Genomic DNA, 15,000 nt, shown 5'->3' on the forward strand with positions numbered 1-15,000 from the left:
GTAAGCACACATGATTGTATTTTTTTTTTATGACTCCAAAAAAATAAAAAAATCCGGAATAATGTGAATGACATTTGCTGCTCTCTTCCTAACAACTATTTATTTACCAACAAAGTCAAAGAGATATCCTTTAAAATAATTCCTGCTTATTACCCTGTGAAGACTGTGATGGTTAGATACAAGAAGGACATTGATGTTACCTGCACTTAATGTAACATGCATGTTGCACCTAATGCAACATGCATGTTGCACCTACTGTAACATGCATGTTGCACCTAATGTAACATGCATGTTGCACCTAATGTAACATGCATGTTGCACCTAATGTAACATGCATGTTGCACCTAATGTAACATGCATGTTGCACCTAATGTAACATGCATGTTGCACCTAATGTAACATGCATGTTGCACCTAATGTAACATGCATGTTGCACCTAATGTAACATGCATGTTGCACCTAATGTAACATGCATGTTGCACCTAATGTAACATGCATGCAGAGACTGGTTAGCAGCTGTTTTGGACTTGTGGAAGCACTCCATCACTATGGCAGGCATCTGTCGCTTCATCCTGGACAATATTCATGACAAATTTGTGTGCTTTGTTTTAAAGATGTACTATTTAGATTTACACTGTATGAAAGAAAAATAGAAAAGGAATTTTACCTTTGCAACCTCATTATACTATTGGCTAAGTTTTATATTCATAAATGTAAGTTTCTCAATATCCAACCTATCTGTGAAAACTATGATGCTGTGTTCCAAATTTAAATTATTTACTGAACTTGTGTGAGCCTATGACTTTACACTTTGTTTTATTTATATATATATATATATATATATATATAAAATATTTCTATTTTAGTTACTTTGAGTTTACAACCCCTGGCGCTGATTTGTACTTATTTTTATCATTGTTTCTCGATTGTTTGTAAATGTTGCAGTTTATATTAAAAAAAAAATCTTATATTTCCCACAATGCATTGCCGTTGTCCATATTGAAGGACGTAAGTTACGTTTCAAAAGTGCAAGTTTTTTTTAACAACTGTAATGTTATCCAGGTCGACGCTAAGATTTGAAAAAGGCCAATTTAAATGTTAATAATGAATTGTGGATGGATAAAAGGTACCTACATTTTTTGTGTAGTTGTCGAAAAAGTGAAATGCCTTCAAGTATGGAACGGAAGTTACTGATCTAGCGCATGCGCAAATGAATCGGGCAAATACATGTCGTTTTGTCTTTACTCTTGTTTATGTATCATTGTGTGATTGCATCGAAGTTCTGCTATAGTCTAATAAAAAAGTACTTTTGATTTGATTGTGTTTCAGTCAAGTTTCAAACGCGCTACTGACACCTACAGGATGTTAGTGGAAAAGCAACGCCAACCAAAACAACGTGACTAGTTATGACGCAATAAGATGATGTCATACTTTACTATTACTGTCGAGCGGGTGTGTCCAAAGTGCGGCCCACATATTACAAATATTAAAAAAAAAACACAGTAAACATGTAATGAAAGAGCAGAAGGTGAAATGTAACATTAAGCTGCTTAAATGTCATTGCTCCAAAAATAATGAGTCAAAATCAATGTTATGAATTACCAGAGGTGGGACCAAGTCATTGTTTTGCAAGTCACAAGTAAGTCTCAAGTCTTTGCCCTCAAGTCCGAGTCAAGTCCCGAGTCAAGACAGGCAAGCCCCGAGTCAAGTCCAAAGTCAAGACTGGAAAGTCTCAAGTCAAGTCCTAAGTCCTGCATTTTGAGTTTCGAGTCCTTTCAAGTCCTTTTAACCACAGACTAATATATTAACACAGATTGTGTATGCTTTTCAAACGCTGTATTTATTTATTAAAACAAGTGCATTTTAAATTGCAGGAAAGAAAATTGTGCTGACATTGCACTTTATAATAGCACTATTAACCAGTCATTTTAAACATTAACTCATTCCTTTACAGAACAAACACATTGAAAAATAAAGTGCAAATGTACTTATTTGTACAAAAGTGTTAACATTGAAAAAACATGACATATACGTGAACATAACAAAAAAGTTGTACTTTTTATATGTCAGGGCCCTATGCTGCATTGCATTTGCAAAAGACCAAATTAGCCAAGAGTCTGTCAGTCATTTGTGCACGATGGGGGCGTAGCATGATGCCACCATGGCTGAAAACTCGCTCCACTGGAGCACTGGAGGCAGGCACTGCCAAGACTCTCATGGCCACTCGGAACAGTGAAGGAAGAGTCTTCATGTTCAATGCCCAGAACAAAAGGGGGGAGAGAGTTGTTTTGGGTTGGTGCACTACTTGTAAGTGTATCTTGTGTTTTTTATGTTGATTTAATTAAAAAAAGAAAAAATTATTTCTTGTGCGGCCCGATACCAATCGATCCACGGACCAGTACCGGGCCGCGGCCCGGTGGTTGGGGACCACTGAGGTAAACAACCAACAGTATGTCAGAAAGCTAGCTAAAACGGTACACATATTCATAATATAGTATACATTTTAACTGACCTTTATTTGACTATTTTTGTCTTTTTTTAGGTGGCTAAAATACGCGGTGCTGCTGACCGCCGTCTAACGTTACGTGTGATATATTGACTAACGTAACCCTGCTTAAAAAAAATCACTGAACAAAAAGTATGAATAAGGTAGTGAACTGCAACAGATTCCCGTGTTTGCAATAACGTTATAACGTTAGCAGTGAGTTTACAGCCTCACTGATTTAACTACACAGCAAATAAAAGTCACGTTACTTAGCCAATAAACGTTATCTTACATTCAAAACTTACCCTTCTTTGTGCAACTTTAAATGCCGGACGAAGTTGGAAGTTGTTGCCTCTCCATCAGTAATTTTGGAACCGCATGTGTTGCATACTGCAAACCGTTTTGTGTTGACCACCTCGTAATTTTTATACCCAAACAAAATTATTTTAGGTATCATTTTTTGTTCACTGGCGTGTGGTTTGGACATGTCTTCTTTGTTGGTTGTCCTGCAATTTGATTGGATGAATGCTGTGTGATGAAAACAAAGTAGATGTAATTTGATTGGCTGTTGTACTGAGAGCACACCAGCTGACACACGCAACGCTGATAGACAAGTACACAATGAAAAATACGGAGCGCTCCCGAATAACTTTTTCATCTTTGGGTTTTGGGGAAAGTAGCAAGTCATGTCAAGTCATGTCAATTCAAAAGGCTCAAGTCCAAGTGAAGTCACAAGTCATTGATGTTAAAGTCTAAGTCGAGTTGCAAGTCTTTTTACATTTTGTCAAGTCGAGTCTAAAGTCATCAAATTCATGACTCGAGTCTGACTCGAGTCCAAGTCATGTGACTCGAGTACACACCTCTGTGAATTATTGACCCCGTCGAGGTTCTAATTACTTCACATCAAACATTCCACTTTGAAAATGTTTTTCAGGAATATATTGCAAATTTCGTATTTGCCATATAAAAAAACAACTTCTAATTACAAAGGGCATTTAATAAACAAATCATTCATACAAATCTATAATTAACTGATAAACCTGAAGTTGTTTAAGGTACTTAAGTGTTGAAAGCAGGGAAAAAAGTGACATTTTTAAGACCTTTTGGGTCCCCCCAAATTTTAGTGGGATTATAAAAACAAACAAAAAAAACCTCATTCATAAAATCAATGTTATGAATTTTTGACCTATTTAAGGCTCCAATTACTTCACATCAAATATTCCACTTTGAAATATTTTTTTGGGAAAATATTGCATATTTTGTTTTTGCTGGTAAAAACAGGAATTTAACAAAAAGAGCTTAAAACATTAAAAACAAAATTACATTGGTTTAGATTAATATAATTAATATGACTTATTTTTGGAACATTTTTTTATGACTGAGATCCTTCCAAGTCTGCGAGACCAAACTTGAGGGGAGCCCTTAAGGTAAAAAAAAAAAGAAAAAAGAAAGTGTATTTTGTATTGGTTTTGAAAGCAAAACGATGAAAATGTCCGCCGCATGTCAGTGTGGACTGCATGAGCAACACAACTTGACAACACGCTGCCGTCCAATTCAGCCTCCAAACCCCCAGAAAAAACATCATTTATTATCACTTCTGCATGTTGCTGCTGCACAAGTCAAATGTACATGAATATTTACAAAGCTGTTTGGTAAAAGAGAGCAGGAGGATGAAATGTTTTAGGAACTAAAAGTCATTGGACATTTCAGGCCTAACTGCAAAGTGTGCATGGACTGTGGATGCAAACATGAGCTTAATGACATTTGACAATCAGCTAAAACGACGTGAGAAAGAGGCACAAATGGCAGACAGTACACAACGATGTCATAGTACCGTAAATTCCGGACTATAAGTCGCTTCCTTTTTTCCTGCGCTTTGAAAGCTGCGGCTTACAAAACGGTGCGTGCGGCTAATTTTCCTTCGCTGACGGTCGTAATGCAAAACATTAAAACAAACAAAAAAACACACCTACTGATTTAGTCCTTTAAACCGGAACTAGAAGTGCCATTTAATCTTTTAGCGGTCCATAGCGTTTCTACTGGTATGGATTCAGTTTGTAAGTTTTACAATATAACAAACAATTACTAAAGTGTCCCATGCCTGATGTCTGCAGGAGTGTTTTCATGATTATTTTTTACGTGCTATCGTAATGTAATCAAGCTAGTGTCATGCCAACATGTTTATGAGTGTCTGTGTTAGTATTATTAACGTACAATGACATTCTTTTTGTATTGTTTCACTTTCACAAATTCCTCAGTAAATTCACCAAAACGTCAGCGTGGAGTTATTGAGTCTGTTTAGCTGATTGGAGAGCTAGCTTGCACAGCTAGTGGGTCCATGACTTCTGTTTTGTTTGATCAGCCGTTTTACTGCCCTGTCACGGAAACAATTGAGGTATGTAAACAAACATTCACAAAATATTTTTGTGTAAATAACTAATTTCACAACCCAGCAGACACAAGACATTGAAACAACGTTGAGAACTTGATGAATGAGGTCCTGACGTTGAGCATCGCAAACGTAACGTTGAAAAAACATGCTTTTTGACGACGTTTAATCAATGTTGGGTTCTGACATTGATGTGACCATTGAATTTTAGTCATTTTCACAACCAACAACGTGGATCCAATGTTAGACACCAACGTTGTCGCAATTTACAAATACAACTATTTTGCTACGTTGTTTCAAAGTCACTTTTAAAGGACATGTACGTCTTGTGCCTGCTGGGAACGTACATATCTGCGGCTTATAGTCTGGTGCGGCTAATATAAGGACAAATACTTCTTCTTTCTTAAATTGAGTGGGTGGCACGCTCTCTAGTCCGGAAAATACCAGTACTTTTTTTCCCCCCGTTACACAAAAGAGGAAAATCCCTTTTGAGATAAGACAAAAGAAAAGAGGATTCAGCAGTCGAGGGTGGACTTAACTATGAAGTAAGTGTGTGTTGCTGGGTTACTTGGACAGTGGGAGCATGCATGAAGACACGTACCTTGGAGGGTGCACACCTGCACTACATGCTCTTCATTTGAGGAGGCCTTTGAAGGAACCAGAAAATCAAAAAGAACAGGCGGAGGACTGAAGCAGAGATTGAGCAAAGCACGGTGGGTAAAAGCAAAGTTCACACACACTGAGCATGAGCAGGAGCGGGAGGATGCGAGCAGCGAATAGGAAGAGGTTATTAACGCAGAGTTGTGTGGACAAGAGTCTCTCAGCAGGCTGAGGCGCTATAGAGTGCCCCAAGTGTCTGGAGGTGGCAGACTTCCTTCCTCGCAGTGCTCCTGCTCACCGATGGAGAACTTTAATCTGTACTGCAGCTCCACTTTCTCCTGAAGACACAACACATGTGTGGAAATGTACACTTCTTTATTTGATGAAACTCCCCTCAATTGATCATCAACATCTCCGTTGGGGCAACAAGCTTCATTCATACAAGTAGCCTTATCACTGGAGGACCAGGATAAACATGTTACACAGCGAGGGGCATGCTAATTGCTAAGCTATATTGAAACAAGAGAATAAATAAGTGTTAAGTAAACTTTAACAAGTGTCACAATACAGCAGAAAGTATCAGGTATTAACAGGAAATGAACAAAATAAGAGTCAAGGGAGAGGATAATATAACAAGTGTGTCAATATCAAGGGTGGTATCAGTCTATCATCAATACTCATGTGAGTAGGTCCATATTTTTATTTCCTCAATATTTTTTGGTAATGTTGTGGACACCCTGGACTAAGCAAATGATTTAGAAGAAGAGTAGATAGTACTTTTTACTTTTGATCACACAATTGTATATAGTCAAATACAATTAAATATTGTGTGGATATTCCTACACTGTCAACACTTTGTTTTTACACTTAATACACGTCATCACAATCAGCAGCAAAAAAGTCCCCAATGAAATTTATTTCACAATATAAGTTTTATTTAGTTAGTAATTTATACACATTATAAGTTTTATTTAGTAAGTAATTTATATACATTATAAGTTTTATTTAGTAAGTAATTTATACACAATAACAAGTCTTATTTAGTAAGTAATTTATACACAATAACAAGTCTTATTTAGTAAGTAATTTATACACAATATAAGTTTTTTTTAGTAAGTAATTTATACACAATATAAGTTTTATTTAGTAAGTAATTTATACACAATATTATACGTTTTATTTAGTAACTAATTTATACACAATAATATAAGTTTTATTTAGCAAGTAATTTATACACAATAATAAGTTTTATTTAGTAAGTAATTTATACACATAAGTTTTATTTAGTAAGTAATTTATACACAACAAGTTTTATTTAGTAAGTAATTTATACACAATAATGTAAGTTTTATTTAGTAAGTAATTTATACACAATATAAGTTTTTTTTAGTAAGTAATTTATACACAATATAAGTTTTATTTAGTAAGTAATTTATACACAATATTATACGTTTTATTTAGTAACTAATTTATACACAATATAAGTTTTATTTAGCAAGTAATTTATACACAATAATAAGTTTTATTTAGTAAGTAATTTATACACATAAGTTTTATTTAGTAAGTAATTTATACACAATAACAAGTTTTATTTAGTAAGTAATTTATACACAATAATGTAAGTTTTATTTAGTAAGTAATTTATACACAATAATATACGTTTTATTTAGTAAGTAATTTATACACAATAATATAAGTTTTATTTAGTAAGTAATTTATACACAATATTATACGTTTTATTTAGTAACTAATTTATACACAATAATATAAGTTTTATTTAGCAAGTAATTTATACACAATAATATACGTTTTATTTAGTAAGTAATTTATACACAATATTATACGTTTTATTTAGTAAGTAATTTATACACAATAATATAAGTTTTATTTTAGTAAGTAATTTACCGGTATACACAATAGACGTTTTATTTAGAAATTAATTTATACACAATAATATAAGTTTTATTTAGTAAGTAATTTATACACAATAATATAAGTTTTATTTAGTAAGTAATTTATACACAATAATGTAAGTTTTATTTAGTTAGTCATTTATACACAATTATATAAGTTTTATTTAGTAAGTAATTTATACACAATATAAGTTAGTAAGTTATTTTAGTAAGTAATTTATACACAATGATATACGTTTTATTTAGTAAGTAATTCATACACAATAATATAAGTTATTTTAGTAAGTAATTTATACACAATAGACGTTTTATTTAGTAAGTAATTTATACACAATAATATAAGTTTTATTTAGTAAGTAATTTATACACAATATAAGTTTTATTTACTCCTCTCTGAGCTGCCACCTTAACGTGGTAGAGGAGTTTGCGTGTCCCAATGATCCTAGGAGCTATGTTGTCCGGGGGCTTCTATGCCCCCTGGTAGGGTCTCCCAAGGCAAACTGGTCCTAGGTGAGGGATCAGACAAAGAGCAGCTCGAAGACCTCTATGAAGAACACGAACAAGGAACCCAGATTTCCCTCGCCCGGACGCGGGTCACCGGGGCCCTCCTCTGGAGCCAGGCCCGGAGGTGTGGCACGATGGCGAGCGCCTGGTGGCCGGGCCTGTCCCCATGGGGCCCGGCCGGGCACAGCCCGAAGAGGCAACGTGGGTCCCCCCTCCAATGGGCTCACCACCCATAGCAGGGGCCATAGAGGTCGGGTGCGATGTGAGCTGGGCGGAAGCCGAAGGCAGGGCACTTGGCGGTCCGATCCTCGGCTACAGAAGCTAGCTCTTGGGACGTGGAACGTCACCTCGCTGGGGGGAAAGGAGCCTGAGCTAGTGCGTGAGGTGGAGAAGTTCCGGCTAGATATAGTCGGACTCACTTCGACGCACAGCAAGGGCTCTGGAACCAGTTCTCTTGACAGGGGCTGGACTCTCTTCCACTCTGGCGTTGCCAGCAATGAGAGGCGACGGGCTGGGGTGGCAATTCTTGTTTCCCCTCGGCTCAAAGCCTGCACGTTGGAGTTCAACCCGGTGGACGAGAGGGTAGCCTCCCTCCGCCTTCGGGTGGGGGGACGGGTCCTGACTGTTGTTTGCGCTTACGCGCCCAACGGCAGTTCAGATTACCCACCCTTTTTGGATTCACTCGAGGGAGTAATGGAGAGTGCTCCCCCGGGTGATTCCCTCGTTCTACTGGGGGACTTCAACGCTCATGTTGGCAACGACAGTGAAACCTGGAGAGGCGTGATTGGGAAGAATGGCCGCCCGGATCTGAACCCGAGTGGTGTTTTGTTATTGGACTTTTGTGCTCGTCACGGATTGTCAATAACAAACACCATGTTCAAACATAAGGGTGTCCATATGTGCACTTGGCACCAGGACACCCTAGGCCGCAGTTCCATGATCGACTTTGTAGTTGTGTCATCGGATTTGCGGCCTCATGTTTTGGACACTCGGGTGAAGAGAGGGGCGGAGCTTTCTACCGATCACCACCTGGTGGTGAGTTGGCTGCGATGGTGGGGGAGGATGCCGGACAGACCTGGCAGGCCCAAACGCATTGTGAGGGTTTGCTGGGAACGCCTGGCAGAGTCTCCTGTCAGAGAGAGTTTCAATTCCCACCTCCGGAAGAACTTTGAACATGTCACGAGGGAGGCGCTGGACATTGAGTCCGAGTGGACGATGTTCCGTACCTCTGTTGTCGGGGCGGCCGATTGGAGCTGTGGCCGCAGGGTAGTTGGTGCCTGTCGTGGCGGTAATCCTAGAACCCGTTGGTGGACACCGGCGGTGAGGGATGCCGTCAAGCTGAAGAAGGAGTCCTATCGGGTTCTTTTGGCTCATGGGACTCCTGACGCAGCAGACAGGTACCGACAGGCCAAGCGGTGTGCGGCTTCAGCGGTCGCGGAGGCAAAAACTCGGACATGGGAGGAGTTCGGTGAGGCCATGGAAAAAGACTTCCGGACGGCTTCGAAGCAATTCTGGACCACCATCCGCCGCCTCAGGAAGGGGAAGCAGTGCAGTGTCAACACCGTGTATGGTGGGGATGGTGCTCTGTTGACCTCGACTGCGGATGTTGTGGATCGGTGGAGAGAATACTTCGAAGACCTCCTCAATCCTACCAGCACGTCTTCCTATGAGGAAGCAGGGCCTGGGGAATCTGTGGTGGGCTCTCCTATTTCTGGGGCTGAGGTTGCCGAGGTAGTTAAAAAGCTCCTCGGTGGCAAGGCCCCGGGGGTGGATGAGATCCGCCCGGAGTTCCTTAAGGCTCTGGATGTTGTGGGGCTGTCTTGGTTGACAAGACTCTGCAACATCGCGTGGACATCGGGGGCAGTACCTCTGGATTGGCAGACCGGGGTGGTGGTTCCTCTCTTTAAGAAGGGGAACCGGAGGGTGTGTTCCAACTATCGTGGGATCACACTCCTCAGCCTTCCCGGTAAGGTCTATTCAGGTGTACTGGAGAGGAGGCTACGCCGGATAGTCGAACCTCGGATTCAGGAGGAACAGTGTGGTTTTCGTCCTGGTCGTGGAACTGTGGACCAGCTCTATACTCTCGGCAGGGTCCTTGAGGGTGCATGGGAGTTTGCCCAACCAGTCTACATGTGCTTTGTGGACTTGGAGAAGGCATTCGACCGTGTACCCCGGGAAGTCCTGTGGGGAGTGCTCAGAGAGTATGGGGTAACGGACTGTCTTATTGTGGCGGTTCGCTCCCTGTATAATCGGTGTCAGAGCTTGGTCCGCATTGCCGGCAGTAAGTCGGACACGTTTCCAGTGAGGGTTGGACTCCGCCAGGGCTGCCCTTTGTCACCGATTCTGTTCATAACCTTTATGGACAGAATTTCTAGGCGCAGTCAGGGCGTTGAGGGTATCTGGTTTGGTGGCTGCAGGATTAGGTCTCTGCTTTTTGCAGATGATGTGGTCCTGATGGCTTCATCTGGCCAAGATCTTCAGCTCTCACTGGATCGGTTCGCAGCCGAGTGTGAAGCGACTGGGATGAGAATCAGCACCTCCAAATCCGAGTCCATGGTTCTCGCCCGGAAAAGGGTGGAGTGCCATCTCCGGGTTGGGGAGGAGATCTTGCCCCAAGTGGAGGAGTTCAAGTACCTCGGAGTCTTGTTCACGAGTGAGGGAAGAGTGGATCGTGAGATCGACAGGCGGATCGGTGCGGCATCTTCAGTAATGCGGACGCTGTATCGATCCGTTGTGGTGAAGAAGGAGCTGAGCCAGAAGGCAAAGCTCTCGATTTACCGGTCGATCTACGTTCCCATCCTCACCTATGGTCATGAGCTTTGGGTCATGACCGAAAGGACAAGATCACGGGTACAAGCGGCCGAAATGAGTTTCCTCCGCCGGGTGGCGGGGCTCTCCCTTAGAGATAGGGTGAGAAGCTCTGCCATCCGGGGGGAGCTCAAAGTAAAGCCGCTGCTCCTCCATATCGAGAGGAGCCAGATGAGGTGGTTCGGGCATCTGGTCAGGATGCCACCCGAACGCCTCCCTCGGGAGGTGTTTCGGGCACGTCCGACCGGTAGGAGGCCACGGGGAAGACCCAGGACACGTTGGGAAGACTATGTCTCCCGGCTGGCCTGGGAACGCCTCGGGATCCACCGGGAGGAGCTGGACGAAGTGGCTGGGGAGAGGGAAGTCTGGGCTTCCCTGCTTAGGCTGCTGCCCCCGCGACCCGACCTCGGATAAGCGGAAGAAGATGGATGGATGGATGGATGGATATAAGTTTTATTTAGTAAGTAATTTACACACAATAATACGTTTTATTTAGTAAGTAATTTATACACAATAATATACGTTTTATTTAGTAACTAATTTATACACAATAATATACGTTTTATTTAGCAAGTAATTTATACACAATAATATACGTTTTATTTAGTAAGTAATTTATACACAATATTATACGTTTTATTTAGTAAGTAATTTATACACAATATAAGTTTTATTTTAGTAAGTAATTTACCGGTATACACAATAGACGTTTTATTTAGAAATTAATTTATACACAATAATATAAGTTTTATTTAATAAGTAATTTATACACAATAATATAAGTTTTATTTAGTAAGTAATTTATACACAATAATGTAAGTTTTATTTAGTTAGTCATTTATACACAATTATATAAGTTTTATTTAGTAAGTAATTTATACACAATATAAGTTAGTAAGTTATTTTAGTAAGTAATTTATACACAATGATATACGTTTTATTTAGTAAGTAATTTATACACAATAATATAAGTTATTTTAGTAAGTAATTTATACACAATAGACGTTTTATTTAGTAAGTAATTTATACACAATAATATAAGTTTTATTTAGTAAGTAATTTATACACAATATAAGTTTTATTTAGTAAGTAATTTACACACAATAATACGTTTTATTTAGTAAGTAATTTATACACAATAATATACGTTTTATTCTGTAAGTAATTTATACACAATAATATAAGTTATTTGGTAAAAAGACTAAAAAAGGTGATACATAATTAAGGAAAAAGTTTGTTTAAGTTATTAGTGTCAACATTTCAGCTTTTTCTCGTCACATTTTGGCACTGCGCTATTTTTCACCATTTTTGCTTTTTTTTCCTCGGCCTAATCTTATTTTTAATGGCCCTGACCCGCAAACGGCCCCTGTGCCGCCCCTGCTTTTGTAGCTCTTTGCCACGTGACAACAACTCTGCCAACAGCCACAACTTTAGTCCACCATTTAGCATGTTAGTTTACTTGGTAGCGCGCACACAATAGTAATTCAATAGAGGAGTGTTATTGCAGCTGGAAGTAACCGTTACACATAAAATACCTTATTTGGGTTTGCCAGGAGCATGATCTGTGTGACGGCCGCAGGAGGAAGGATGGGGTTGAAGGCAGGGAGTTGCGTTCCTGAAGGTGCCTGCAACTTCACCACCATTGACTGCAGGAAACAAACAAACAAAAGCACTTCTCACAAATGGAGGACATCTTATCTCGCCGACCAAAAACAAAAAAGGACACCCTTGCAGACCTTTTGCGGCAAAATCTGGAAGTTGATGTTTGTGACGGGCAGAGGAGCAGAGGACAGCATGGAGATGATGACCACCAGCACGTCGGAGCGTGATGGAGGTGGGTCGCGTGCAACGTGGAGAAGAAGACGAAGACTGTGTCCGTCAAAGACGGTGACAGGTAACAGACTACCTGGAAGGGGACATCATGCTGGGACGCACGTAGATGATCTTTGATTCTAAACACTTGTGTCCACTTACTGGGCTTAATGGATTCTAGAGGTACAAAAACATCCGCCAGGGAGTCCTCAGCGGACCAAGTCTCCGTGTGAGCTGGGGACACGTCCAACAAGGTAGGACCAAGGCTGGGCTCTGAGTGCAGGGGTAGCGGGGGATGGTCCGAGACAAAGGCTGGGATGGGGTTGGGGGTGATGTTGGACCCCAACTTGCTCTGTAAATCTCGCAGAGTTGGCTTGGACTGCTGCTTGTCCCTAGAAGCAGATAAGCAGCATGCATGTGACCTGTTTCCACAATGCTCATGTCCCATGATGTCCTCCAGGCCTGATGATATTAGTAAGATGAAGAGTCACATGACATCATTTCTTTTACATTCCACATGGCAGCATCTTGCAGTCTTGTCAGATACAATGTCAAAAAGTATTTATTAAAGGACACGCACACACTGAGTCCTAAACACACACACACACACGTTCATACAAACCCCGTTTCCATATGAGTTGGGAAATTGTGTTAGATGTAAATATAAACAGAATACAATGATTTGCAAATCATTTTCAAGCCATATTCAGTTGAATATGCTACAAAGACAACATATTTGATGTTCAAATTGATAAACATTTTTTTTTTTTTTTGCAAATAATCATTACCGGTAACTTTAGAATTTGATGCCAGCAACACGTGACAAAGAAGTTGGGAAAGGTGGCAATAAATACTGATAAAGTTGAGGAATGCTCATCAAACACTTATTTGGAACATCCCACAGGTGTGCAGGCTAATTGGGAACAGGTGGGTGCCATGATTGGGTATAAAAACAGCTTCCCAAAAAATGCTCAGTCTTTCACAAGAAAGGATGGGGCACATCTTTGTCCACAACTGCGTGAGCAAATAGTCAAACAGTTTAAGAACAACGTTTCTCAAAGTGCAATTGCAAGGAATGTAGGGATTTCAACATCTACGCTCCATAATATCATCAAAAGGTTCAGAGAATGTGGAGAAATCACTCCACGTAAGCGGCATGGCCGGAAACCAACATTGAATGACCGTGACCTTCCATCCCTCAGACGGCACTGTATCAAAAACCGACATCAATCTCTAAAGGATATCACCACATGGGCTCAGGAACACTTCAGAAAACCAGTCACTAAATACAGTTGGTCGCTACATCTGTAAGTGCAAGTTAAAGCTCTACTATGCAAAGTGAAAGCCGTTTATCAAAAACACCCAGAAACGTCGCCGGCTTCTCTGGGCCCGAGATCATCTAAGATGGACTCATGCAAAGTGGAAAAGTGTTCTGTGGTCTGACGAGTCCACATTTCAAATTGTTTTTGGAAATATTCGACATGGTGTCATCCGGACCAAAGGGGAAGCGAACCATCCAGACTGTTATCAACGCAAAGTGTAAAAGGCAGCATGTGTGATGGTATTGGGGTGTATTAGTGCCCAAGACATGGGTAACTTACACATCTGTGAAGGCACCATTAATGCTGAAAGGTACATACAGGTTTTGGAACAACATATGCTGCCATCTAAGCGCCGTCTTTTTCATGGACGCCCCTGCTTATTTCAGCAAGACAATGCCAAGCCACATTCAGCACGTGTTACAACAGCGTGGCTTTGTAAAAAAAAAAGAGTGCGGGTACTTTCCTGGCTCGCCTGCAGTCCAGACCTGTCTCCCATCGAAAATGTGTGGCGCATTATGAAGCGTAAAATACGACAGCGGAGACCCCGGACTGTTGAACGACTGAAGCTCTACATAAAACAAGAATGGGAAAGAATTCCACTTTCAAAGCTTCAACAATTAGTTTCCTCAGTTCCCAATCGTTTATTGAGTGTTGTTAAAAGAAAAAGTGATGTAACACAGTGGTGAACATGCCCTTTCCCAACTACTTTGTCACGTGTCGCAGCCATGAAATTCTAAGTTAATTATTATTTGCAAAAATATAATAAAGTTTATGAGTTTGAACATCAAATATGTTGTCTTTGTAGTGCATTCAATTGAATATGGGTTGAAAAGGATTTGCAAATCATTGCATTCCGTTTATATTTACATCTAACACAATTTCCCAACTCATATGGAAACGGGGTTTGTAATTTACATATGCACCGCACCTCAATGACCCGTAGAAAACTCCTGACCAACATTTTAGAACCAGCTAAAAAAAAACGTTCGATGTCCCAAGAGCTAGCTTCTGTTGCAGAGGATCAGACCGCCAAGGGCCCTGAATTCAGCTGCTGCCCAGCTCACACAGCACCCAACTTCTATGGCCCCTCCTATGGGTGGTGAGCCCATTGGAGGGGGAGACCCAGACAAAGAGCAGCTCAAGACTTCTATGAATACAATCCAGGAC

At 40.4% G+C, this 15,000-nt stretch overlaps 1 protein-coding gene across 3 annotated transcripts in view; it reads right to left on the reverse strand.

Moving 5' to 3' along the window:
- Positions 1–4,033: 4,033 nt before the first annotated feature.
- The window catches only part of LOC133615685 (ADP-ribosylation factor-binding protein GGA1-like), a 34,342-nt gene continuing 23,375 nt past the window's right edge, over positions 4,034–15,000 (reverse strand). For 2 of the 3 annotated variants that reach the window (XM_061974454.2, XM_061974453.2), the window contains 4 exons: positions 12,674–12,903; positions 12,436–12,605; positions 12,235–12,345; positions 4,034–5,812 (listed from right to left, as the gene is read on the reverse strand). In XM_061974454.2, the coding sequence (XP_061830438.1) occupies positions 5,711–5,812; positions 12,235–12,345; positions 12,436–12,605; positions 12,674–12,903 (613 nt within the window). In that variant the 3' untranslated portion in view covers positions 4,034–5,710. The remainder of the gene's footprint in view (positions 5,813–12,234; positions 12,346–12,435; positions 12,606–12,673; positions 12,904–15,000) is intronic. The other variant, XR_009816742.2, reaches the window with a different exon arrangement.

Source organism: Nerophis lumbriciformis, linkage group LG22 (genome assembly GCF_033978685.3).
Source record: "Nerophis lumbriciformis linkage group LG22, RoL_Nlum_v2.1, whole genome shotgun sequence".
Lineage (NCBI taxonomy): Eukaryota > Metazoa > Chordata > Actinopteri > Syngnathiformes > Syngnathidae > Nerophis > Nerophis lumbriciformis.